General features: G+C 32.5%; 4 protein-coding genes across 13 annotated transcripts; all 4 read left to right on the top strand.

Annotated features, from left to right (window-relative positions):
• Positions 1–200: 200 nt before the first annotated feature.
• Positions 201–2616, top strand: LOC109816017 (heavy metal-associated isoprenylated plant protein 28). The gene is made up of 3 exons (XM_020380866.3): positions 201–676; positions 1091–1166; positions 2107–2616. The coding sequence occupies exons 1-3, from the start codon at positions 671–673 to the stop codon at positions 2433–2435; spliced, it is 411 nt and encodes a 136-aa protein (XP_020236455.2). The 5' UTR covers positions 201–670; the 3' UTR covers positions 2436–2616.
• A 791-nt stretch (positions 2617–3407) lies between these two features.
• Positions 3408–12435, top strand: LOC109816022 (Hydrolase-like protein family). Of its 9 annotated transcripts, XR_002241229.3 has the most exons (14): positions 3689–3704; positions 3901–3978; positions 6927–7068; positions 7475–7542; positions 8004–8074; positions 8180–8446; positions 8740–8903; positions 8991–9046; positions 9151–9203; positions 10652–10820; positions 10910–11007; positions 11084–11193; positions 11830–11941; positions 12118–12435. XR_002241229.3 is itself a non-coding variant. In XM_020380874.3 (11 exons), the coding sequence occupies exons 1-11, from the start codon at positions 3572–3574 to the stop codon at positions 11186–11188; spliced, it is 1326 nt and encodes a 441-aa protein (XP_020236463.1). In that variant the 5' UTR covers positions 3409–3571; the 3' UTR covers positions 11189–11373. The 9 variants fall into 9 exon arrangements, 1 of the variants encoding a protein (XP_020236463.1); XR_002241227.3 differs by lacking the exon at positions 3901–3978 and having other exon boundaries at positions 3408–3704; positions 12121–12435; XR_002241226.3 differs by lacking the exon at positions 3901–3978 and having other exon boundaries at positions 3408–3704.
• A 2592-nt stretch (positions 12436–15027) lies between these two features.
• On the top strand, positions 15028–19202 carry LOC109816019 (14-3-3-like protein C). 2 transcript variants are annotated; one of them, XM_020380869.3, is made up of 6 exons: positions 15028–15188; positions 15446–15752; positions 15867–15954; positions 16605–16714; positions 16846–16994; positions 18849–19202. In XM_020380869.3, the coding sequence occupies exons 1-6, from the start codon at positions 15116–15118 to the stop codon at positions 18893–18895; spliced, it is 774 nt and encodes a 257-aa protein (XP_020236458.1). In that variant the 5' UTR covers positions 15028–15115; the 3' UTR covers positions 18896–19202. The 2 variants fall into 2 exon arrangements, with proteins under 2 accessions (XP_020236458.1, XP_020236457.1); XM_020380868.3 differs by having other exon boundaries at positions 15029–15188; positions 18846–19202.
• A 1656-nt stretch (positions 19203–20858) lies between these two features.
• LOC109816018 (olee1-like protein) lies at positions 20859–21820 on the top strand. The gene is made up of 2 exons (XM_083068758.1): positions 20859–21095; positions 21240–21820. The coding sequence occupies exons 1-2, from the start codon at positions 20948–20950 to the stop codon at positions 21581–21583; spliced, it is 492 nt and encodes a 163-aa protein (XP_082924884.1). The 5' UTR covers positions 20859–20947; the 3' UTR covers positions 21584–21820.
• Positions 21821–23335: the final 1515 nt, after the last annotated feature.

Below are 23335 nucleotides of genomic sequence, written 5' to 3'. Positions count from 1 at the left end.
AAGGAAGTCGCCAACACGGAAACACCCTTCGATTTATTTATTAATAATTACCTTCTAAACTTCAATTTTGGAGCTTCTCACTTAAGAATAACACCCACGACGAAACTCCAAAAAAAAAAAAAAAAATACGCCGTGCCATTTTGAAGTTGCAAAATAGTCAAAATTGTATTCAATAAAATTGTATTTTAATATGTTATATTCATCCAATCATAACATTGACGTAGTATGCGAAAATAAAGTGATAGTAACATATATGTCTTTTTTATTTTTGGTAACTAGTGACATATATTTTTCCGTCAATAGTGTCCCTCTACAATCATCCTACATGCCGTATAAAAGGTCTGTTACTCTCAAATCCAAAGGCTAGCTTCTCCCAATTTCTAAGCATTTGCTATGCAATTTCCTATTTGTCTACACTTCCATGTTTTTGTTTATGAGAAGCAAATAATGAAAAGAGAAAGAAAAAACCCTTGGACACTACGCGTAAAATAAGTTTTATAATCTTACTTAACTATGCTGCATTTCTTAATGCTCTCGCCGGTTCCCATGATGAACACAATATAAAAGGTTCATCAATGTCTCTAGTCTTGCCACCCAAAAAATAGGACATATATATAATCTTTCTCTCCTTCATCCTTAGCTAGAAGCTCATTGCAATATTTAGGAAGAAATGACGGTTAGAAACACTATATTTTTACTTTGCAACTGCTCTTGAATTATGTCTATCTACTCTGTCCTTGAACTTCTTATTATCTTTTGCATCATCATGCACATTAAGACAATTTCCTTTATTTTGTTTCCAAGGTATAATGTGGTTCTATATCTTCCTTGATTATAGGGGGACCTAACTATGTTACCATTTTTTTAAAGTACTTTTTAATTAAAATATATGCTTAAAATTTAATTGTAATGATTATATATGAACTAAAAATAATAAACTAAATTAAAATCGTGAATAAAATCAGTTGTGCTAGATAGTTGACCTACATTGCATTACGTGCATGCATACACATGTATATATTACAGTTGACCTTGTGTTAATCATATATTGGTATTTTATATTTAACTTTTCTTCCTTCTGCTTTTCCAGATAGTTGAGATGTGTGTGCACATGGACTGTCCAGGTTGCGAGACCAAGATAAAGAAAGCTCTTAAAAAATTACGTGGTAAATAAAGACTTAATGATGTTGTAATTGATTTAGAGTTTAATAATGATACACTAATAATTTAAAATAGTGTTACATAATTATACGGTCACAATCCATCATAAATAATAAATTTATTAATTTTTATAAATAATTATCTTAAAAATCATGCAAATTAATGATAATTTTTGATTGATTGACTATATAAAATCTTTTATATTAACGGTGTATCAATATTTAACTTATTGATTTAGTAGCGTTATATAAGTAGTTAGTGTTTAATAGTAACTTTAATGATTTTTAGTAAACAATTTATACTGTCAATCAATCGTAAATAAATATTTGTATGATTTTTAAGATGATTATTATAAAACTCAACAAATTTAAGGTTCATAATAATTTATCATTAAATGACTGGTGCATAACCTTTTTCTCTTTAATAATTGTGCTAAAACAGTTTAGAACAAAGATGATATATAAGTTTTACAAATATTTTTTTTATGACATTATGGAAGATTAATATTGTATGACATTATATATGAAACTTAAATTAAATATGGATAAAGAATATGTAACTTATTGTTGAAAAGAAGTCGAAAACATCAATAAAAACACTTATCATCCATCTATTTTCTCTTCCTTCGCTCGCTTCCACCATATTTTCTCTTCATTTTGCATTTTATCATTCTATCACATTTATCACTTTTTCTTTCTATCCTTTTCTCTTTTCTTCCCCTCTCTCTTATTTTCACCCTCGATCTATCCCATTTTAGGGTGGACGAATAGCATATAATAACTATAAAATCAAATACATTTATGACATATCATATGGTTATAAAAAAGAAATACATTTATCATATATACCTACTATTGAGTGTCATATATAATACATGTAATTAATACTTACATTGTGCCAACATGGATCTCCTTACCTATTAATTAAATTGCATATATATATCAGGAGTTGATGATGTTGATATAGACATGAGGATGCAAAAGGTAACTGTGATGGGTTGGGCAGAGCAAAAGAAGGTATTGAAAACAGTGAGGAAAACTGGTAGGAGGGCAGAATTTTGGCCATATCCATACAATCCAGAACACCATGCCTTTGCTCGCTATTACGGGAACAACTATTCCAAACCCTCCTCTTCTTACAATTATTACAAGCATGGATATAGTTATGGTGACGATTTTGGCTATTACCAAAAGCCAATTGCTGCAACAGTGATTGATGACAAGGCCATGTCCATGTTCAGTGATGACAACCCTCATGCTTGTTCTATAATGTGAACCATCCATGCATGCCATTAACTGATCTTTCACTTTAATCTATCTCTCTTTAAATTCTGGCCTACTTATGTACTGGTATGATAATATCAGAATAAATATCCCACTCTGCTGTAACAATTGAGTACTGTGTACATTTGCTTTTTAATTTAGTTTTTTTTTAATTAATAATATAAAATTTACATTATTTTTATTTTGTTTCTTTCTTTAATAATAAGATCATGAGCAGACACGCTTGCCAATGCCAAGATGGGTCAGAAAATCACTTCAGATTTTGGAAACTCCTTCCACTCCACGAGCATGCAATCGGCACTAGATTTGCTCATTTGTAACTTTCATTTAATTAGCTTTTATTTTCTTTGCCTTGTTATCATTCGTTTACCCAAAAAAATCTTTAAATTTTATGATTAAATATAATTAAAAAGAAAAAATATTAAAACTTGTTAACAATACAATAATAAGTAAGTTTATTAATAAAAATAAAAGTGGTATACAATACAATTATAAATAAATCTTAATGAATAAATGATCTACAAATAAATTATCATAAGTGTAAAAGTCAAGAAAAAATATACGTACAATCAATGGATTAACTTAACAGGTCAATTTAATGACCAATCTAATCAATGGATTTAAAAATTGTATTTAGTGGGACAAAAAAATAGTTTTTAATATTTTCACAAAATAGAAATATTACAAAATACACAACAAAAAAGCACATCTCTCTCTATATATATAACCAATTTTTTTCTGTCTTTTTAAACATATTTTTTTCCCTTTATTTAAAAGATTATTTGATAGAGGTATCACCTATTTTTTTATAGTTATAGGGACAATTTTTTATTTATTGAACATAATTAAGTACAAAGGAAAGAAACTTGTGGGGACAATTGCCACATACAATACAAATACATGTACATCCGCCATTGAATCTAACCCGTCAATTAACTGATTATGGATTGTTTATGCGAGTTGAATATTACGATTTATATGAATCATCAGAGCAATTCGCCATTGGTCTGTTGGTTTCGTTTCCACCGCCCTGAAACGGAAAGTGCATTGCAGAGTGCGAAAGGCATGGGCAGCATCGTGATTTGATCCAAAAGATACTAACATTCACATCAATCCATAAGAACCACATGGCATCGGCTCCCTTCATTCACGCGCGCTGTGCTTACTCGCCCAGAATTTCCAATCGCAACAACAACAAACCCGCTTCCCAACCACCCTCAATACCTTCCTCTTCTCACGCTTCCAACTCTCTCTCTTCTGGTGATTTTAATTCCCCAACCTTCAATTTTTTTCTTTTTAGGCTTCATTTATTGATTATTCATTTCATTGCACTTTTCTTAGCTATCCCACATAAATTTATCGTAATTAAGAGCGTTTTCTGTCTTACACCAATTAATTTAACCATTATCCACCGTTCATCATTTTCAATTTGTCTTCTGTTCTTCTGTCACACGAGGGCTTCGTCTACACGTGGGAGAACAATGGGGCCCACCCCTCGGGGTTCGTTGGAATATGCTCGAGTAAAGACCCTTTAGTGAGTCAGGTTTATACCATTGGTCATATTCTGCTACTCCAAAACCAATTTATTTATTTTCTCTTTCTGTATGTTGGTAGCTAGCTAGTAGTTGGTAGTTTTGACGTTGCACTACTTCTTTCCAAGTTTTCAATGTTAATCTACTTTTACAAACTTTTGTGCTATAGATAAATAGGACTCTTTGCTCATTTTTCGACACGTAATTGATACTTCCCACGTATCTCTATCTGTCTCTTCTATCACATCACATTATCAATAATGTCAATTACTTATCTCTCTTCTTCCAATTTCCATTGTTACTACTATATGCTGAAATGGGATACTTTGGGCTGTTCAGTTTTTGAATTGTTATCCTATAATAGATAAATGCAACAGAAGGCAGTTAACCAGAATTCAATAATAACTTTGATGTTAATAGTTTGTTGATGTATCACTTGATATTGGCTCTAAATGTTTTATTATTTTTTTATGGGCAATGGGCCATGATTGTCCTCAATTAAGGCAAATGCAGGTTTGGTTGCCTAACATTAGCCAATATGAAATCATTTGTGTTCCCATGGAAGTGTAAAGTTAAGCCCCATATAAAAGCAAAGCACTCTTTAATGTATGTATCTATGATATAAAATATTGAATTCCATTTTTTTGTTAAGTTTACACTAGATATGATCATGTGCCTACATTTTACATTACAAAGAATAAGATGATCACATGCATGCTTATGTCCATTGCCAAAATATGATGACGGAAAATTGTCCTCAAGGGTGAGCCTTCAGTGGGATTAAGAGTGGAAATCCAGAGAAAAATGGAATGAGAAACTGAGAGAAAAAAGGTGACTTCACGATACCCACACTCCCCCTAGCAGGACTCCTTAAATCCCCTCTACTCCTAACAATCCAATCCTACGTGACATGACCAACTCTTTTCTTTCCATTATTTCTCCGCCCCCTCAGAAGTCAGAACATACACTTTCAGTGGTCTTGGGCCTCTATCATAAACTAAGCTCATTATCATTCCCCTAAATATTCTCATCAATACTCACTTGCCACTGAACAGCCTTATCCCCAATGCCGAAGTAAAGGAATTGCCTTTGGATGACTGAGGAAGCCTCTCTCATTGCCTCTGTAGTGGTTGCTATCAAAACATTGGGAATCTATCGAATTCCGTTAGTATTGGTGCGGGAACAAAGGAATTCTAGTACACGATGATGACCTTGTAATTCCAAATTAAACAGCAAGTGGGAAATAGTCACCTGAACCCCAACAGCCCTTTTGATCTACAAAACATGGAAAATAGGATGCACAGGGGGATCCTTCAGGCAATTGCAACTCGTGGGCTACTGAACTAACCTTGTTTTTAGTCTGAAAAGGTCCATAATACCTAGCAGAAGCACTTTCTTGTGGATACTAAATACTGTCTACGGGGGCTTAGTTTGAGATACACCTAATCTCCCTCCGCAAAACTGATGTCTCACTAATGTTTATTAGCAGCCATACACATTCAGTTCTGAGGCCTTTGTAAATTGTGTTTGAGCTGCTGAAGATGGACCCTCATCTTTCTGTCTTGAAGATCATTGGCTACAGATTCAACCAAACATTTCCCAGGTACAAAGTGCAGTAGTGTAGGCGGTTTTCTGCCATAGACCAAAGTTGATATTAATATTTTACCAGTACTCAGACCAATGCAATCAATTTGCGCACTTCTTAGGCTACTCACAAGCAAAATAGCGTCAGTCAGTCTCTAGCACCTTATTTAGTGCTGCCCATGTCTGTTATAGGATGATATGCTGTGATCATTCAACGAGCAGTACCATTTAGGCAAAATAAATAGATCAGAACTTGCTTATAAAGGTTGGATCTGGATCTCTTAGCAAACAACTCGGCCACTGTTTGAGCTGAATAGGGATGTTTCAATAAAATGAAGTGACAACACTAGGACAACCATTCCAAAATAACCAGGAAGCCAGGATTGTATCATACCCTAAGATTGAGGTCATCTTGTGATAAAACCCATCCTGTGTCCTCCCATATAGCCTTTGGTGTAGGTAAAGACGTAAAGTTTGGAGTAAACTGCTGGAGATGCAGTTTGATTAGGGCATTCCACTACAAATTTAGTTACTATTGCCGACATCCTTGACCAGAATAGGTTTGCTTCCAAATGCCTATAGGTCCTATAAGCCCCTGAGGGTTGAATGAAATTCAGATAGCAAAACTGGTATCCATTCTGAGTAGCTGGTAATCTGGTATAACAAACTGCCCTTATAGAAGAGATGTTCCTGATCTATAGAATACAGTGCTTTCTCATCTGGTTTTTCCAGTAATGAAGTGATAATTTTACTTAAGTGAGGATCAGCATTCATTGCTTGTTGAATTTTTTCTGCATCCATGATTCCATATACCTTTCAATCACAAATAGTCAATTTTTGATCCCTGTATACTTAGAGAGAACACATTAACGCATAATATTCTTATTCATCATATTGCCTTGTTTGATGCCCATTAAAACTATAGGTTTGGATAATCTTTTCATCAACAAGGTCATACATATGCTGCTCCAAGGCCCCGTAGCAGTGGAAACCTTGTGCATCGGGCAACATTTTTTATAATTATGGCCTTGATTTGCTTTCTCCGTCCTCTTTGTCACTCTTTTATCTATTTTCATTTTGTACTTTTCTAGGTAAAAGAGCATTGTTGGAATAATAGGTTTTAGGTAGGGAGGAGAGAAAAGAGAGAAAGATGGTTTTGTATTTTTGTTTACTGTATATAAGTTTGATAGATGTGATAAAGTACCACAACCTAACCCATATAAGCCTACTAATGATTGGGGAAAGTACTAGTACTAGTCTAAGCTTAGAAACACCGAGACTAATAACCCCAATTTTCTAACAACTATATTAATACTACATGCATAACTTTTATTTTTCATAAAAGCTGGTAGATGAACTTTTGCAGGTACAAGCAGTGGTCAGAGACACCAGGGCCAGAGATCACAAGCTATGAGTACTGTCACCCACGGAAAGTCTATTGCCACCATAGGGAATTTGAAGAGTGACCCTGATCATCTCCTTGTTCTTGTTCATGGTATCTTGGCTAGGTATATAATATATTTATTTTGAGAGAAAAAAAATTCGTTCAAATTATTGTGTTAAAATTTGAGTGAAGCTCGTTTTGAGCAGTGGGTAAAAAGTGAAGTTAATATGCATAATGCTTTTACAGTTAAGTGATATATTGATGTTCAGTTGGAAAGGTTTATGGTTTTCATCCTGTTTATGATTAATTGGTATCTTATCAGTTTGCCTGTCAATTATAAATCTGATTCAATTTATAATGTCACAATTTAGCCTATGAATGTGAGAAAGTAACCTTTTACCGGTTGTTTTCTCTGCAAAATTTGGAACGATGGGTGTTTATCATACATCCATTTCTTTATGTTGATCATTAGGATTTTTTTCTTTAGTTTAGTATCATACCAAGTTGTACTGATGTTTTTATTGATACAGCACAGCGGACTGGACTTATGCAGAAGCAGAGTTGAAAAGGCGCCTTGGAAAAAACTTTTTAATATATGGTTAGTATATATTTTTAACTTGTGGTTCTCTTTGTTATACTGCATAATGCTCCTTTACTCCTATAAATTGAGCTTGTTTGTAAAGTGTACAAGGGTGTATCCACCCTTACATTTGAGTGGGTTAACGATAAGCATGAGAACAATTGTGATTTTTTTTTAATGATCTGTGTTGGAGGCAACTGACCGAGATACCTTAGCCAAGTCAAACATGATCTGCTTTATAGGTTTGAGTAAACTTGCAAAATTAAACTCTCACTCTTGTGCTGAACTGCTCTTTTTCCCTTCTTTCTAGTCAATGCAGGAAAAAGTTTATTTGTATAATTTGGAAAGTAGTAAGCTTAAGCCGTTTAATAATGTTTTCTTAAGTTGTGAAGGTTTTCTTTGGGTATTGCATGAGTGCCCCATCCATGAATGTAAAGTTATTTGTCTAGAAGTACTTAACAACTATGTGTTGTTTGCAGTAAGTTCATCAAATACTTACACGAAGACATTTACTGGGATTGATGGAGCTGGAAAACGATTAGCTGATGAAGTGAGTCCCAAGATATGCAAATTTATGTATCTGAAGTTTGAACACCCAAATTTATGTATCTGAATTGTTTCATGTTGAATGATTTATTGCCTCTCTGATAAACAGGTCTTGCAAGTTGTTAAAAAGACACGTAGCCTGAAAAAAATCTCCTTTCTATCCCACTCTTTGGGAGGCTTGTTTGCTAGATATGCAATTGCTGTCCTCTATTCACCTGATGCCTATAGTAGGGACCAAACAAGTGATCTAGCAATCAGCATGACAGAAAATTCCCTGGGAACAAGCTTTTCCAGAGGAGGGATGATCGCTGGGTTGGAGCCAATCAATTTTATAACTCTAGCAACTCCACATCTTGGCGTAAGAGGAAAGAATCAGGTCTGTTCTAATGGAAAAAATACTAGAATAGGATTTGCATTATCCTCAAACAAACCCTGACAAAATTTTAATTTTAATTGAGAAATTTTACATTACAATCATGAGAAAGGTGATTAGAAAATAATGCCCGGACTTTTAAGTCAGATGGAAACTATGAATGAAATGAACATCCAAACCATCCTTCTGCCGGCCTTTCGTTTATAGGTCTTGCCCATGCTCTTCATGTTTCTCAATTTGAACTGAAACTTTGTAGGCCATAAGTGTTTTGACTGTTTACTGTGCATATTTTTCAGCTTCCATTTTTGTTGGGTGTCTCAATCCTAGAAAAGCTTGCTGCACCTATAGCTCCTTTTTTTGTTGGCCAGACAGGTAGTCAGTTGTTCCTCACTGATGGTAAACCTGACAAACCACCTCTTTTATTGAGAATGGCTTCTGATTGTGAAGATGGAAAGTTTCTGTGAGTAAAGGAATCTATTTGTACTAGTTTGTATTACTCTTTTTCAATTAAGTAATCTAGTACTTACAAGATTTAATATTTCTGTAGATCTGCACTTGGAGCATTTAGATGTCGCATGATTTATGCTAATGTTTCATATGATCGTATCCTCTCAGCATGTTTTTCTGCTTAAACTTGCTAAGCATATCAATAATAAACTTTTGTTTCTTTTGTCCTCAATTTTGGTAATTTCTTTAACTTTATATAGATATGGTTGGGTGGCGCACATCCTCTATAAGGAGGGAAACTGAGCTCAGTAAGGTGAATATGATTATTTTTCCTTTAGGATTGTCTGTCTTATTTTTTGTTGGTTACTGGTTTCCAATATTGTTTATAATTAATACTTAGATTACAACTACATTAAAATCTTGTAGGATGCTTAGAATTATACTTAACATCCTAACCGTGTTTATGACTTTATGTCTTGCATTTGTAATCTGTTCACTTGTCTTAAGGCTTAGATTTATCATTAAAATGGTAAGTTGTAATTTAAATTTTACAATTGCTAATAGGATAACTCTATAGGTACGAAGTATTATCAAACATGTATTGTTAGTTTCATTTTAAGGAATAGTGACAAATACAATGACAATTATTTTTGTAGTTACGATTTTGGTAAGGCAAAAATTGTAGTCAAAAGTGAGAATTGTGGTTCTAGTATAATAACTAACACAAATGCTACAAAGATATTGATTTCGATAAATGAGAAAATTTTGATCCTCACTCTATATAAATTAACATAAAGAGAGCATTTTTAGGGAGTTTTATCAGGAGAGTGTTTTTAAGGATTTTTTTAACTTCTTATTTCTTTTAGTTTATCATATTCATTTTTATTTCTAAATTTAATTTTAATATATTTTTCTAAAAAAGTTATCAATGATTAAAAATATTTTTAAATCACAATATTATAAATCTAAATATTATTTATATGTAAAAATATTTATTTATTTCAAATTTTAATTATAATATAATTTATATATTCAAAAATATTAATTTATTATAATTTTAGTTATATAAAATGAATATTTATCTTGTGCGCAAGTTAAAATACTAATAATCTCAATGAAACATAAAAATTAGACAGAACTGTAGTAGTAAAATTAGACAGAACGAGAGTATTAAGTTTCCCATTAAAATGTGTACTGCTTTACTTCACTTGAAGAACTTGACTAGTTTGACCGTTGATTGGCAAATGTTAACTCGGTTCATTAGTGGCCTAATATCTACTGTCCCTTCATTATTACTTAATTAGGAATTCCAACTGGAAGTTCCAATCACAGCAGAGTTACAGCCCGTCAGCAAAAGATGGAAGCCTGTATCCAAGAAATAGACGTGGCAGTGGTTCTTAGTTGTATCTGTAACTGTAAATCTATGCAATACTGATGTTCTTGAATGTCTATATTTAAATCCCTTGGAAACGAATAAAATAAAATAAAATTGTTGGATCAAATTGATTGATACTGCAACTAAAATGTAGCGAGTGGTGGTATTTCTGCCATCCCAGTTGGTTAGTGTGAGGTTCCGTGTTTAAAATGTGGAAAAGAAAGTATTAAATGTTGGGTGAAGGGGAAAATGCTGCCTTCCTTATTTTATGGAGCAGGTTCTGTTTCGAAAACTAGGAGTTAGGAAAAGGGAAACACTTGAATTGTGAAAGTTATGAATGTGAATATGTTTCCATGGAACTAACATTTTTTCCATTGTATTGGCAGCCTCCTCGACAATCTTTAGATGGATACAAGCACGTGGTTGATGTGGAATATTGTCCCCCAGTTCCGTCTGATGGTCCTCAATTTCCTCCAAAAGCAGTGAAAGCAAAGGAAGCAGCACAAAATGCGCCCAATTCCCATAATACTGTGGAATATCATGAAATTATAGAAGGTGATTATTATAACCCAGAGTAACTGAACATATATCAATTATCTGTGTAGTTCCTGATGTTCCACTAAAACAGCTAATCTTTGTAACAGATGAAATCATTCGGGGATTACAGCAGTTGGGATGGAAAAAAGTTGATGTCAGCTTTCATTCAGCATTTTGGCCATTCTTCGCACATAACAACATTCATGTACTAGCCATTTAAACTGTTGGATGATGATGGTATCACTGATAGAGTTTTAATACGAATGCTTGTCTGATTTCAGGTGAAAAATGAATGGCTTCACAATGCTGGTGTAGGAGTAATTGCTCATGTGGCTGACAGCTTAAGACACCAAGAAGCATCATCAGTTTTTTCTGCTAGCTTGTAACTAGTGTATGTAATTTCACTTTGCCTGGGACATGTCTAACTGCTCAATACAAGATGAAAAACTATTCTTTTATTATAGTAGTCATTTATAATTTAGCATACAGTAGTTCTTACTTACCGGTGATTAGCATGTAACTTGGTAGAAATATGCCTTATTATTCCAATGCAAAGAATATGGTTTGTGTATCATGATTAGCATAAGAACTTTTAATTTTAATTATGAAACTATTAGGACTAAATGAGAACAATTAGAACCAAGGTTATAATAGGCTAAATTATGGGAGTTAAAAGTACAATTAAGTCTTCCTACCATTTTCTCATGAATCAAATAAGGTGTCTCTCCCATCTTCTTCTTTTCCTTCCTTTAAAATCTCTTGTCTCCTCTGTGCCATCCTTTGAACAAAAACTGAGAAAAGACGGGGAAAATGTACAAATTTGCCTCTTATTCTGGTGTTAGATCTAATACAAGACATGCGGCTTTTTGTTATTTATACATACCAAGTATCAAGGTACGATTCCCGAGTACACGTGTAGGATGTGATGTTTGAAACTTAAACTGACCTATACGAGCAGGATTACGTGGTATATCTTCTAATTTGGTAGTGTACTTGCCAGAAATTAACACCTAGTTTTGTTTTACAGTCGCAACTTTCAGAACACATTGTTCGAGGCAAAAGGAAGATAAAAATGGATGCTTTTTTGTTTGATCAGATGGCTTCATGGAAGTAATTGAATCTGTAGTCTCTTCAGTCTGGTGCGTGCTTGGTTATATTGATAATCACTTTCAATTAGAGACGTGTTTCTACGTGGAAAATGATAATAAATTAATAATATAAATCAGAATGGTTAAAATTAACCCGTATCATTCATGAAAATGCTTTTCTAGTCTGGAATCTGGATGGCATCTAACATTATTCATTTTGTTTTCAGCAGCGGTTTTATGTACATGTTGCCTGGCCTGTTGTTTGCTAGTTCGAACCTTACCTAGGTAGCAGCATGACAATGCTACCAACAAAGTCCACACAATCCCAAAAATTCTATTGCATTCAAGAAAAATTATGCCTTTGTTAACTGGAAAAGTTCATAAATGTACACTTACCTAAGTTTTTAATTATCGAAGTCCACAAGGCAATCATTCCAAAACCATCCTTGTGCATGGGAATTCATTCACCCAAAGTAAATATATGTACTTAACTTGTTCATACCATTGATGTTAAATGAGTATATGATCATTGTGGTCTTTAATTAGTATTTTTTTTGTTTCTTTTATATGTTTTGTTTTTCTTAAAGAGTTTAATGATCATGTACTTTTAGTTACACAATCAACTAATTTGAAATCATAATTTATATGACCTTTAAAGTAATTATTGTACAAGTTACTAAACTTAACATTTATGGTGGAATGTGATTAGATGAATGTATAACTACATTACAATGTTAATGTATAACTATTAAATTGTTTTTTAAATATATATTTTAAAATTTTTAGATGACATTAATTACTATTTTTTCAATCATATTCTTCTAAAAAAAATAATTTACACAAGAAAGTTAAATAATATGCTAAAATGTTTGAAATAATTTTCATAAAAATAAGATTAACTATATATCTATCTTTAAAAAAAAGTATTTCTTAATATCTATCTTAAAAAAAGTATTTACAAAGTTTAAATGAAAAATGAAAAGAAGAATAAGAAATATTTCAATACTCACAATTTGTTATGTATGAATGTATGTGTATGTAATATCAATTATTGATTTTTCTTATTAACAAATAAATTTACCGTAACTAATAAAAAAAAACTAAATTTACATTAAAAAGGAATAACTCATTCTAAAGCGAAACTCAAATATTATCGTAGTCATTGATTTTTACCTATTTCACAATTAAGTGAGAATAATAAAAATAAATTCTTAAAATTAGTTTTTGGAATATTTTATATAAAAATGATTTCATACATGATATTTATATATTATCTTCCTTCAATGGTAAAATTTGTAAAAATCAATTTTATATTTAAGAATTTTCGTTAACAATCATTATTAGAAATGAGGTCAACTTTTAATAGTATATAATTAAGATATATTTTACTCAAATAAACTTATTAAGAAAACCTCAAATCCTGACCTTACAGGGAGGAGTAACAAAATGGACTAATCTTCTTAAAATGAGATGAAGTCGGTTGATCTATAAAAAGAATAAGTACTAAAGAAAATAAGTTTAAAAAATGCAATTCATGTTGCATACTTTAATAAGTTGGTAAGTTAAAAATGGTGAGTTGATAAGTTGATCAACTTATAATATATAATTTTTTTAAAAAAAATTAATTAAAATATTTTAATATACATTATCACTTCAACTAATAATTTTACTATTACTTGTAAAATTGATTAGATGTGTTATATTTTTTCATGAAAAGAGATAAAATAATATATATTTCTATTAAAAAGAGACACTATACATGAAAATGTACTAATAAAAAAATATGATAAAAATAATATATTTCTATTTTATATAAATTAAGAATAATTACCTAAAAAGAAAAGTTAAACTATAAAATAAAAACATTAAGTTAACATAAATTCATTACAAATTTATTTTTTAAAAATATAAGACAAAAAACTGGATTGACAAATTGACCGATTGAATTTACCAAAATTGATAAGTTGGTAAATTTATTTATTCATTCCAATCTATAAAAAATAAATAATTTGATTCATCGAAATAGATAGATTGATCCACTAAATATAACTCACATTACTATCCTGATATTAAGTTGTGTTTAATTTTGCATTTAAGCATTGTAATCCACTATGTTTTTATAGAAAATTATGCTTCATTGTTTGAAAACTGAATATCTCACTGAATTAAATTTATTTATATCATAAAAGTTAGTATGAGTTAAAGCTACTTATTGTTTGTCTTTCTATTGAGCATAACGGGTTGCAAGCATTTTAAATTTTAATAATAGTATATAATAGACATTATTTATTACTCACACCAACTACAAGCTTTTAGACTTCTCTTAATTGACCTACTTATTTTTTAATAATAATAATAATAATAATACACTCATTAAATATTATTATTATTATTATTATTATTAAATCAATCGATGTTATGGTTATTTTAACTTATTAAGCAAGCATGGAAATTATAAATTTATTTATATATTTATTACTTGTAAACTTTTTTTTTTTTTTATTTAAATTTATAATCTTAGTTCCATGTTTTTTTTAAATTGTAATAACAACATATTATCACTTCAAATATTACATAATAGAAATAATGAAATAAATAATATTAATATCACATTATAAAATTCATACTCATTTGAGTAATTATACATTTAAAAGTATTTTTAATTGATATAAATAAATTTAATTTTAATAAAAATATTTAAAAATAAAAGTATTCAAACATAAATCTAACTTACTTCTAACTAAATTTAAGTTCAAAAAGCTATGTTCAACCAAGCGCATTTTGTACACTTAGATCGGAAACAACTTGCAATGAGTGAAGTATTGCCGAACAATTATTGTTTATGAAGGTAGTGCAAGTGGTTGTATTGTACAAGTTGAACAAATGGAATTCATCTTGACCATTTCATTAATTTAAATTATATCCGAGGGGTAGCAAAGGAAGCAAGTTTTCAAGTGAAGTGTGAACAAATTCAAAAGACAAAAACAGTGATTTTGAAAATTCAATGGCCACCAAACGCCAATCAATTTGCCTCCGCTCTGCCGTGACCCTCGACTCGCCAAAAGACAAACGCGTGAGAAACACTCTCCAAATAGCGCGTGGAGATCCTCACTCGCCCACCACCACAAACCACTTCTCTCAACTTGCAAATACCCACAACGCAACCCAAACACAACCATTTCTAGAGCGAGAAAGTGCCAGGAGAGAGAAACTAGCAGATCCTCCATGGCCTCCACCAAGGAACGCGAAAACTTCGTCTACGTCGCCAAGCTCGCCGAACAAGCCGAACGCTATGAAGGTATAATTAGTCACTCTCACGCTTTTTTCTTTTTATTTTTGTTTATTTTTTTTCCTCCCGTTTTTTCGTATTGAAATTTGAGAGTCACCATCACCACTGTGCTGACCTGGGTGTTTAATTTGGAAACCACTTTTTTTTTTTTTTTTTGTGTGTGTGTGTGTGTGTGATTCTGGTTTACGCGGTTGAATTTTAGTTGTGGTTTTGAATTGGAATTTTGTGGAGAAGAATTGTGAGATTTTGAGTGTTTGGCGTGTTAGAAATGGTGGATGCAATGAAGAATGTGGCGAGGCTAAACGTGGAATTGACGGTTGAGGAGCGGAACCTTCTGTCGGTTGGGTACAAGAACGTGGTGGGTGCTCGTAGGGCATCGTGGAGGATTCTTTCCTCGATTGAGCAGAAGGAAGAGTCTAAAGGGAACGATGTGAGTGTGAAGCGGATAAAGGAGTATAGGCAGAAGGTGGAGTCTGAGTTGACCAATATCTGCAGTGATATCATGACTGTTATTGATCAACACCTTATTCCCTCTAGCACTGCTGGTGAACCTAGTGTCTTTTTCTACAAAATGTGAGTACTGACTCACGGCTCATTTTTCATGAATTGTTCATTGCTCTAAATTCTCAATGAGAATTTAGAGTTTCATGCGTGTTGAACTGTTGAGTAGTTCTTTGTTGTTTGCAGGAAGGGGGACTATTACCGGTATCTCGCAGAGTTCAAGTCCGGTGATGAGAGAAAAGAGGCTGCTGATCATTCCATGAAGGCGTATCAGGTCTGCTTGTATTTTGACCTCTTGCATCTCTTGTGGTTTGAATTTTAAAAGGTCTTGGTGTTTGTTGCGTGGTGATTTGTGATATCTCCTGTGGACTGTGCCAGAGAAGAGAAAATGTTTCTGTTTTCACTCTCCTTTGTTATTAATTCACAAGGCTTATGTATTGGTATTTCTTTTTGCTAAATGAATCTTTAAACGCAAGTGCTAAAAGAACCAGTGAAGGTTGTCTAGTCAATCATCTATTATTGTTATTATCTCAACCTGTAGATGATGTTTGAGAAAGAATTCTTAACTGGTGATATGAATTTTGAAGGAGTGATTCTAATGGTTCTTTATCACTAACGTTCTGTACTTGTTAGGGAGGAAAATATTTACTGAGTATTTGAGTTTATATTTTGCTTGTTTTGTGAGATAAAGAGTGGGGTAGTCACCTTTATGTCATGGATACAGAGGGTAGCACTTATTCTTCAGGCATGACATTCATTATACCTTATATTTGTCTTATGAATACCTACCATCAGCTTTACTGGCGTGTGTGGCACTGTGACATTCTTTTAGATGAAGGCATCTCTGATATGAAGTTGGCTGTTTAGTCACTCAGTATCTTTCCATCTGTTAATGATAATCTGAACAATTCATAAATGTTGCAGGCGGCTTCCACTACTGCAGAGGCTGAGTTACCTCCCACGCATCCCATCCGATTGGGTCTGGCTTTGAACTTCTCTGTCTTCTATTATGAAATTTTAAACTCTCCTGAAAGGTATGAGTCGTATGACTTTATTCTATTTTCCTGACAGTGCAGTGCTATTGTTTAATGACCCATCTCTTTGTGTACCGTATCTAAGTTGGTTTAACAATAACAAATTTAACACGGTGCTTTTCATTTCTCAGGGCGTGTCACCTTGCTAAGCAGGCATTTGATGAAGCAATCTCTGAGTTGGATACTTTGAGTGAGGAGTCTTACAAAGACAGCACACTAATCATGCAGCTTCTGAGGGACAACCTCACTTTGTGGACTTCTGACATCCCTGAAGATGGAGGTATTGATTAATGGAAATCAATGTTCTCTGTCACTCTTTTTTGCTGGATTTTGTCTGCATTGTAAATGAAATATGTTTGGTATGATATTTGTATGTTGCTATTTTGACTTTTGTTTGATGTTATGCCTATTTGGTGAGAAAGTTATGTCATAAAAGTTTCAGGCTGGCTTTTGTGGCTGTGTTATTATTAATGCAATTGCATTGTTCTGCTGACTAGATAGAGATTCTTTGTTGTGCCTTTGAACAAGATTCAAAGGAAGTGATGGAAATAACTTGTAGAGAACTAGATCTGATTTGTGTCATGAAAAGTCAACATTCCTCTGTTGCAAATAGTTGAAGAATCCTGTATTGATCAAAATTCCAAACATTGAAGAAAGGCCTGTATCTAAGAGTGTTGCTTTAAGTTGAAAAAACACTAGAGGATTTGGGTAATCTGCTCGATATTGCTGTTAAATTGCTTTACGGAAGCAAGAAAGTTAGAATATTTTATCTCATCAGATAGTTTGTCTAAATGTTTAATTTCTTCATCTTTCGTGTGATCTTAATCAACCAAATTCTTGCAACCAAGAGCCAATTTAAATACATCTGATCCAATCTCATTGCTTCAGGTTTTGCTATTTGCCCTTTTCTCCAACTCCATCCATATTGACATTAGGCATTTAGCTTATTATCTAGTAGTGGTTGGTTGCAATGGAGATGGATTGCGACCCCAAGGAAACTTTGTATATGGGGTTCAAATTGTCAACCCCTCACTGTGGGGAGGGGCGGGGGGCTTTACCTAACTATAACCCCTAGTCCAAGGGATAGTCTAACAAGCTGTGTATAGGAGGGATACACGGTCAAAGACTAAAAAATATAATCTATTGAAATCATTAGATATTAATGTCATAATGAGATATTTTAGTGGTAAATGTGACCAAGTTTTAGAAATTGATGGCCTTCATAAACCTGTGCACTGTGAGAATTTAGTTTATAGAATTTGTCTTTTGTTTACTGTTTATATTTAGATAAAAAATTTGGTTAGAGTTTGTTTCTACTCCAAGTGGAATTTGGAAAGCATGAAAATTGGTATGGCACGGGGATTTAACATTTCCCTGAAGATTGGTATATGAAGAAAATTGTGTAGCAAAATTGTATATCATTTCATTAATCATAAAATTATCATATAAACATTTGGAACTAAGCAGAACTTAAAAATTAATAGCACTCAGGTTAGCCAAGATTGATCCAATGAATTTAACCCAGCGGATACCAAATAATTGAAAATGAAAGGGCAGCTAGCCAAAACTCAAATCATCAAACATTGGTTCTTGCGTGTTGAAGACTGTTGCTGCTGTGTTCTCAGTTCTCACTGTTGCTCATATCTTTGGGTTGGAAACCCTCAACTTAAATTTTGGCCGCCTGGTGTCAAATAAGTAAATAGTTTCCAAAAGAAAAATTGTAAAAGCATGCATATCCTACCATCTGGCACACATTCCAGTACTGGACATTGTTACAGACTTACAATTGCTTGAAGGCCCTACCTCTGCTTTGTAGCTTAGAGTATTTTTAGGGTCAGGTGAGTTTACCGAGTATTATGTACTTGGTTGCTGTGTCTGTTTTATAAGGTGAAGTTTCCCCTTGTCTTTTGCTTTGTTTTTCAGTTTTTCATTTTCACTCTAAAAATGCATTCCTTCAATCGGTTATCATATTGATTTTGATTTACTGTCTACTTATGTTGCTGTTTTTTAAAACTTGGCTATTCCTTAGTTTATTTTCTAGCTATTTTTCTTTATTTGTTCTGGGTTTTTGCCAACCCAATTCCAGTATCTCTGATTTCCATGGTTAATTAAATACGTCCTCTTTTAACAGCAGAGGAACAAAAGGTGGATTCTGCCCGAGCTGCTGGAGGTGAAGAATGAAGATGCATAGGTAATGGCTTAGGAATTTGTGATGTGCACATACGAGAAGGCTAGTCTCTCGATAGTTTTACCATTAGGACGTTGTTATAGAACATTGAGTTGGTCTCTAGAAAATTACCATAGGGCTTTGTGAGCCTTTTATTCTATGCGTGTGCTTTCTGTTACTGGAGATTGGAGTTGAGATTTGCATGGTGTTTGGCTGTAATTTAGTGAATTGCTTCATTTCTACTTACATCTTTCTAAGAGGATGCTACCTTGCATTCTTTTATCTGTCTACATAGATAATATTGATTTAAAATTGTGCGAATCATTGTTCCAAAAGAAAAGTGTGAATTATTGACTGATTTCCAAATATCGTTTGACGCGGAAACAGCTATAGCCGGAATTTACGACCATATTTTTCTTGGTGTTTGACCAGAGTTTTACCATATACCCTACCCATGATATTATTGCAATATGATTATGATTGAATAGACTATCCCCACAACTGCTAATTTTCAAATTTTATTTTATTTTTTTAAGGGGGCTTAGTGTCACGTTCAATCTTTGTGGATAAATTCACAATACTGTAGGTAAGACCGTAAAACAAGGAAAAGATAGTCATTTCGTAAACCAAATAATACCAAGTTAGAATAATGAATTGTACTAACGTCTCAAGAATTCGTGTTGTGATGCCCTATGGACCCTTTGTAACCCCTTGTGAAAGGGCATTCTTTATGATAGCCTATTCTGCATTTTTGCATCGAGAAAAGTTTTCATTTATGTGCGATGATGAGACAACAAAAGTTATTTATAATCAGGGTTATTTTTTTCAACTACGTACGTCACACTTATCTTGTCCCTTGATATAAATATATATATATATATATATATATATATATATATATATATATTCTCATTTTCTTTATTACACATTATCATTTTTAATTCGGAGAATTTTGTTTCATATTTAAGTTGCGACACTAGACTCGGAGAATAAGCACCTTTAGTTGAGGTTACACCAGTAACACCTACGACTAGGGTGATTTGCACACTAGCAGTATTGACAGCATCAATGTCCCCCGAGTCTTTGTATAATTAAAGGGAGGAAGTCTCAGTTGATTATGCTTGAACAATGCTAGTCTTACAGTAGGCCTTGCATATGAGGTCCTCTGAAAGGTCTTTATATTCTTGGCTTCCCTATCCAAGAAACTCAAACTCGATCATAAGATGAAGAGTGCACTCGGTGTGTGTAATGAATTATTTGGTGCATTTAAAATGTACATGTTTTCTCTGGTAGGACGCTGTATGAATTTGATATAAGCCTTCTAGATGATAGCGTGATTAATGTATTCAGCAGTCCTACAAGCGAGTCCTAGGCCTTAAATAACTCAAAAATATTTTTTCATATATACAAATCAGGGATCGAATTTTCTAACTACTCAAGGATTAAAATTATTTATGAACTCTTACATCTCGTTGGTGAAGGGTGCAAGTTTACAAACTATCAAGTTAATTCCCGATTTTGTGTTTATTTATTTCTTTTACCAACATAATTGTTTATTAGCATGAAAAAAGATGAATTAATTTGTTGACCATTAAGTTAAACATGGCAATATATGGATGGCTTAAAATAAAAGTTATTTTCCACTAAAATTCCATCGCGTCACATTAGTGTAGTTTCGTCCAAAAAGTTATTTCATAAACTTTATCATTTTTCTTTTACCATTTAACAGGACTAAATTATATTTCCTTCATATTCAGATGAATTGATGACATGCATGGAGAAAGGTATTCCTCAAACATTAAGCTCCACTATATTAACGAATTAAGGTATAAAAATAGGTAATTTTGGTGAGAGAGTGAAACATAAAGATCGGGTCAAAGCATTATTTTAAACCACCAGAAAAACAAAGAAATAATGACCACAACATTAATAGACACTTCTAAATAAGGCGAACAAGTTATGTTATAAAATGCAACCTCTTCTCCGTTGCACAATGCACACAGTCCTCATCTGAAAAAGAATCTCCATCCAAACCAATCCAAAAGGATTCCGAAACCGCAATCACAATGGCCAAGTCTACCATCGTGATTGCCCTTTGTTTCTTGTCCTTTGTTGGTTTGGCTTATTCCCAGGACCGCTTCTTCATCGAGGGCAAAGTTTACTGTGACACATGCCGCACTCAGTTCCTGACCAGGGTCAGCGAGTTCATGCCAGGTACCTACATCTTCTATTCACACACTTACATATAACTTCTTGTTAACATTTATAACAACAAAATATTACACAACACAACGTACTCTTAAAAAATATATCCCAATGCATGAATACTAGAAAGATGATATGTGAAATTTTTGAAAGGTGCAACGGTGCGCGTGGAGTGCAAGAAAATTGAAGGCGGGGAGGTGATATTCAGCAAGGAGGTTGTGACCGATGAGAGCGGTTCCTATAAAATTGCAGTGGATGGAGATCATCAAGAGGAGGTTTGCCAGATTAAGCTTGTGAAGAGCAGCAGGGCTGACTGTGGAGAAGTTGACAACTCCTCTTACGTTGAAAAGGCAGCAAGGATCAGCCTCACCAAGAACAATGGAATTGTGTCCCCAATCCGCAATGCTAATCCTCTTGGTTTCTTGGTGAAGGACCCTCTTCCTGTGTGCAATCAAATCTTCCAAGAGCTTGGACTTCTTGATGATCTTGAATTATGAATCCATTCTAACAGCCATTAGCCAACAAAGAAGGGACCAATCTTTCTTAACCATATGTATGCATATGTGGGGGACTTTTCCTAGCCTTGGATATTCTAAAATGTGAAAATGGATCCTTTGGTTGGGGTGTTTCTTGTTGGTAGGGTTTGGATGATTGGTTTTTGGCTGTTTTGTGTAATCAACATATTTTCATGGGTTCTAATGTTAAAATATATCGTATTGGATGTGTGTCCTCAACTTTCTCTGGTGTCTTTTAGAAGCATTTAAGGCTGAAAAGTTATAAATAAAAAAAAAAAGAAAAAAAATATTTAATGATAAAATTGATTATTTTGTGGGAGATCAAAAGATGATTGTTTCATCATGTTGTGATAAAAATAAAATTAATTGGTAAAAATAAGTTAATAAAGTTATATATGTGAGTTTGATTCAAAAGAGAAAAAGTGAATAAGAGAGATTTTGTTGCGAAGAATGTTTTAGTTTGATGAAGAAAATTTAATTATATAAAATATAAGTAACGCAAAAAATGATGGAAAGAATAAAATTATAAGAAATAATCATTTTTTTTCTACGAATCTCTTATTCATCTTCCATAACTTTGTTAATAAGAGAGAGTTAGAATTTTCTAATTTTTTTCTTAATCTAAATCAAATCAATTTGATTTTGATTGGATTGGTTCAGTTTGAGTTATCGGATATTCATGAATTTTTTTAAGAATTAAATTAATTTTTTTTTTCAAAGTAAATAAATATTTTAATATTAACTAAATTGATATATTATCAAAAATTAAATAAATGGATAGATTTGTAATATAATTTATCTTACTTTTTTTAATATATTTAAAAGTTTTAAATGTACTAGAGTATGTAAAAATAATACTTAATATGTTGTAATATGGTTTTTTTTTCTTTAAAAATTTGAAAAGAAAGATAAAAAAATCTATACATTGTAATAATACAAAAACATCTTGAAAATAATCAAAATAATACATATGTATTAATTGTTAACTAAATAAAAATAATAAATAATAATATATAAATTAGTTGATTTGGTTTGGATTGATTTAAATTTTAAATGTATAAATTTGATATTCAAACTAATTAATATTAAATTTAATTGATTTGATTCGAGTTGCACACAAAAAAAAAAAAAACTAAACTAATTTAATTAGTTGAATTTAAATTATTAAGTTTTTCATACTGATTCGATGAAGATCCCTATCATGCATTTTCGGTCTTTAGAAGAGTCGAAGAATCCTTATATTGTGGTGCTAATTTCTTCAAATAAATGGTAAGCTTGGACTTTTCCATACCTAAAAGACCTTATGGCTACTAGGCGTCGGATTTACCTTAAATCATGTTACATCCTCAGCATAAAATAAAATAAAAAATCATATCTTACATCCTTTCACATGAAAATGAAATTATTATCACAGTTGGATCGATATTTAGGGTACAGAAATGTGATGTAAACACTGGCTATGGCCGTATTTTAAAAAATTCGGCTACGATTGTGATTTGATTATCGATCATACGTTGTGTTTCTTAAAAGCAGAAAACTCTAAGCATGCTAAGTCGACGATTGGTACATGTCTCACTGAACTTAAAATAACAAAATATCTTTTATCTGACTGAGATTTTATTTAACAGATAGCAAAATTATTAATATAGATACTGTAGATTAAGTGCACGAGAATCATATTAATGTGGTTAATATTATAAGAATATAAATAAATAGATAAATAGATACATAGAT

The sequence above is a fragment of the Cajanus cajan genome, chromosome 2 (assembly GCF_000230855.2).
Source record: "Cajanus cajan strain Asha chromosome 2, NIPB_CcT2T_4, whole genome shotgun sequence".
Taxonomy (NCBI): domain Eukaryota; kingdom Viridiplantae; phylum Streptophyta; class Magnoliopsida; order Fabales; family Fabaceae; genus Cajanus; species Cajanus cajan.
This window is presented reverse-complemented; position numbering and strand designations above follow the sequence as displayed.

Excerpts from the sequence above, each read along its gene's own strand:
- LOC109816017 (XM_020380866.3), top strand. Across the intron at positions 1,167-2,106 it reads AGCTCTTAAAAAATTACGTG|GAGTTGATGATGTTGATATA; the intron begins GTAAATAAAGAC and ends TATATATATCAG.
- LOC109816019 (XM_020380868.3), top strand. The coding sequence starts at position 15,116 with ATGGCCTCCACCAAGGAACGCGAAAACTTCGTCTACGTCGCCAAGCTC. Across the intron at positions 15,189-15,445 it reads ACAAGCCGAACGCTATGAAG|AAATGGTGGATGCAATGAAG; the intron begins GTATAATTAGTC and ends TTGGCGTGTTAG. Across the intron at positions 16,715-16,845 it reads ATTTTAAACTCTCCTGAAAG|GGCGTGTCACCTTGCTAAGC; the intron begins GTATGAGTCGTA and ends TTCATTTCTCAG.
- LOC109816018 (XM_083068758.1), top strand. The coding sequence starts at position 20,948 with ATGGCCAAGTCTACCATCGTGATTGCCCTTTGTTTCTTGTCCTTTGTT. Across the intron at positions 21,096-21,239 it reads GGTCAGCGAGTTCATGCCAG|GTGCAACGGTGCGCGTGGAG; the intron begins GTACCTACATCT and ends AATTTTTGAAAG.
- LOC109816022 (XM_020380874.3), top strand. The coding sequence starts at position 3,572 with ATGGCATCGGCTCCCTTCATTCACGCGCGCTGTGCTTACTCGCCCAGA. Across the intron at positions 8,447-8,739 it reads GCGTAAGAGGAAAGAATCAG|CTTCCATTTTTGTTGGGTGT; the intron begins GTCTGTTCTAAT and ends CATATTTTTCAG. Across the intron at positions 10,821-10,909 it reads ATATCATGAAATTATAGAAG|ATGAAATCATTCGGGGATTA; the intron begins GTGATTATTATA and ends TCTTTGTAACAG.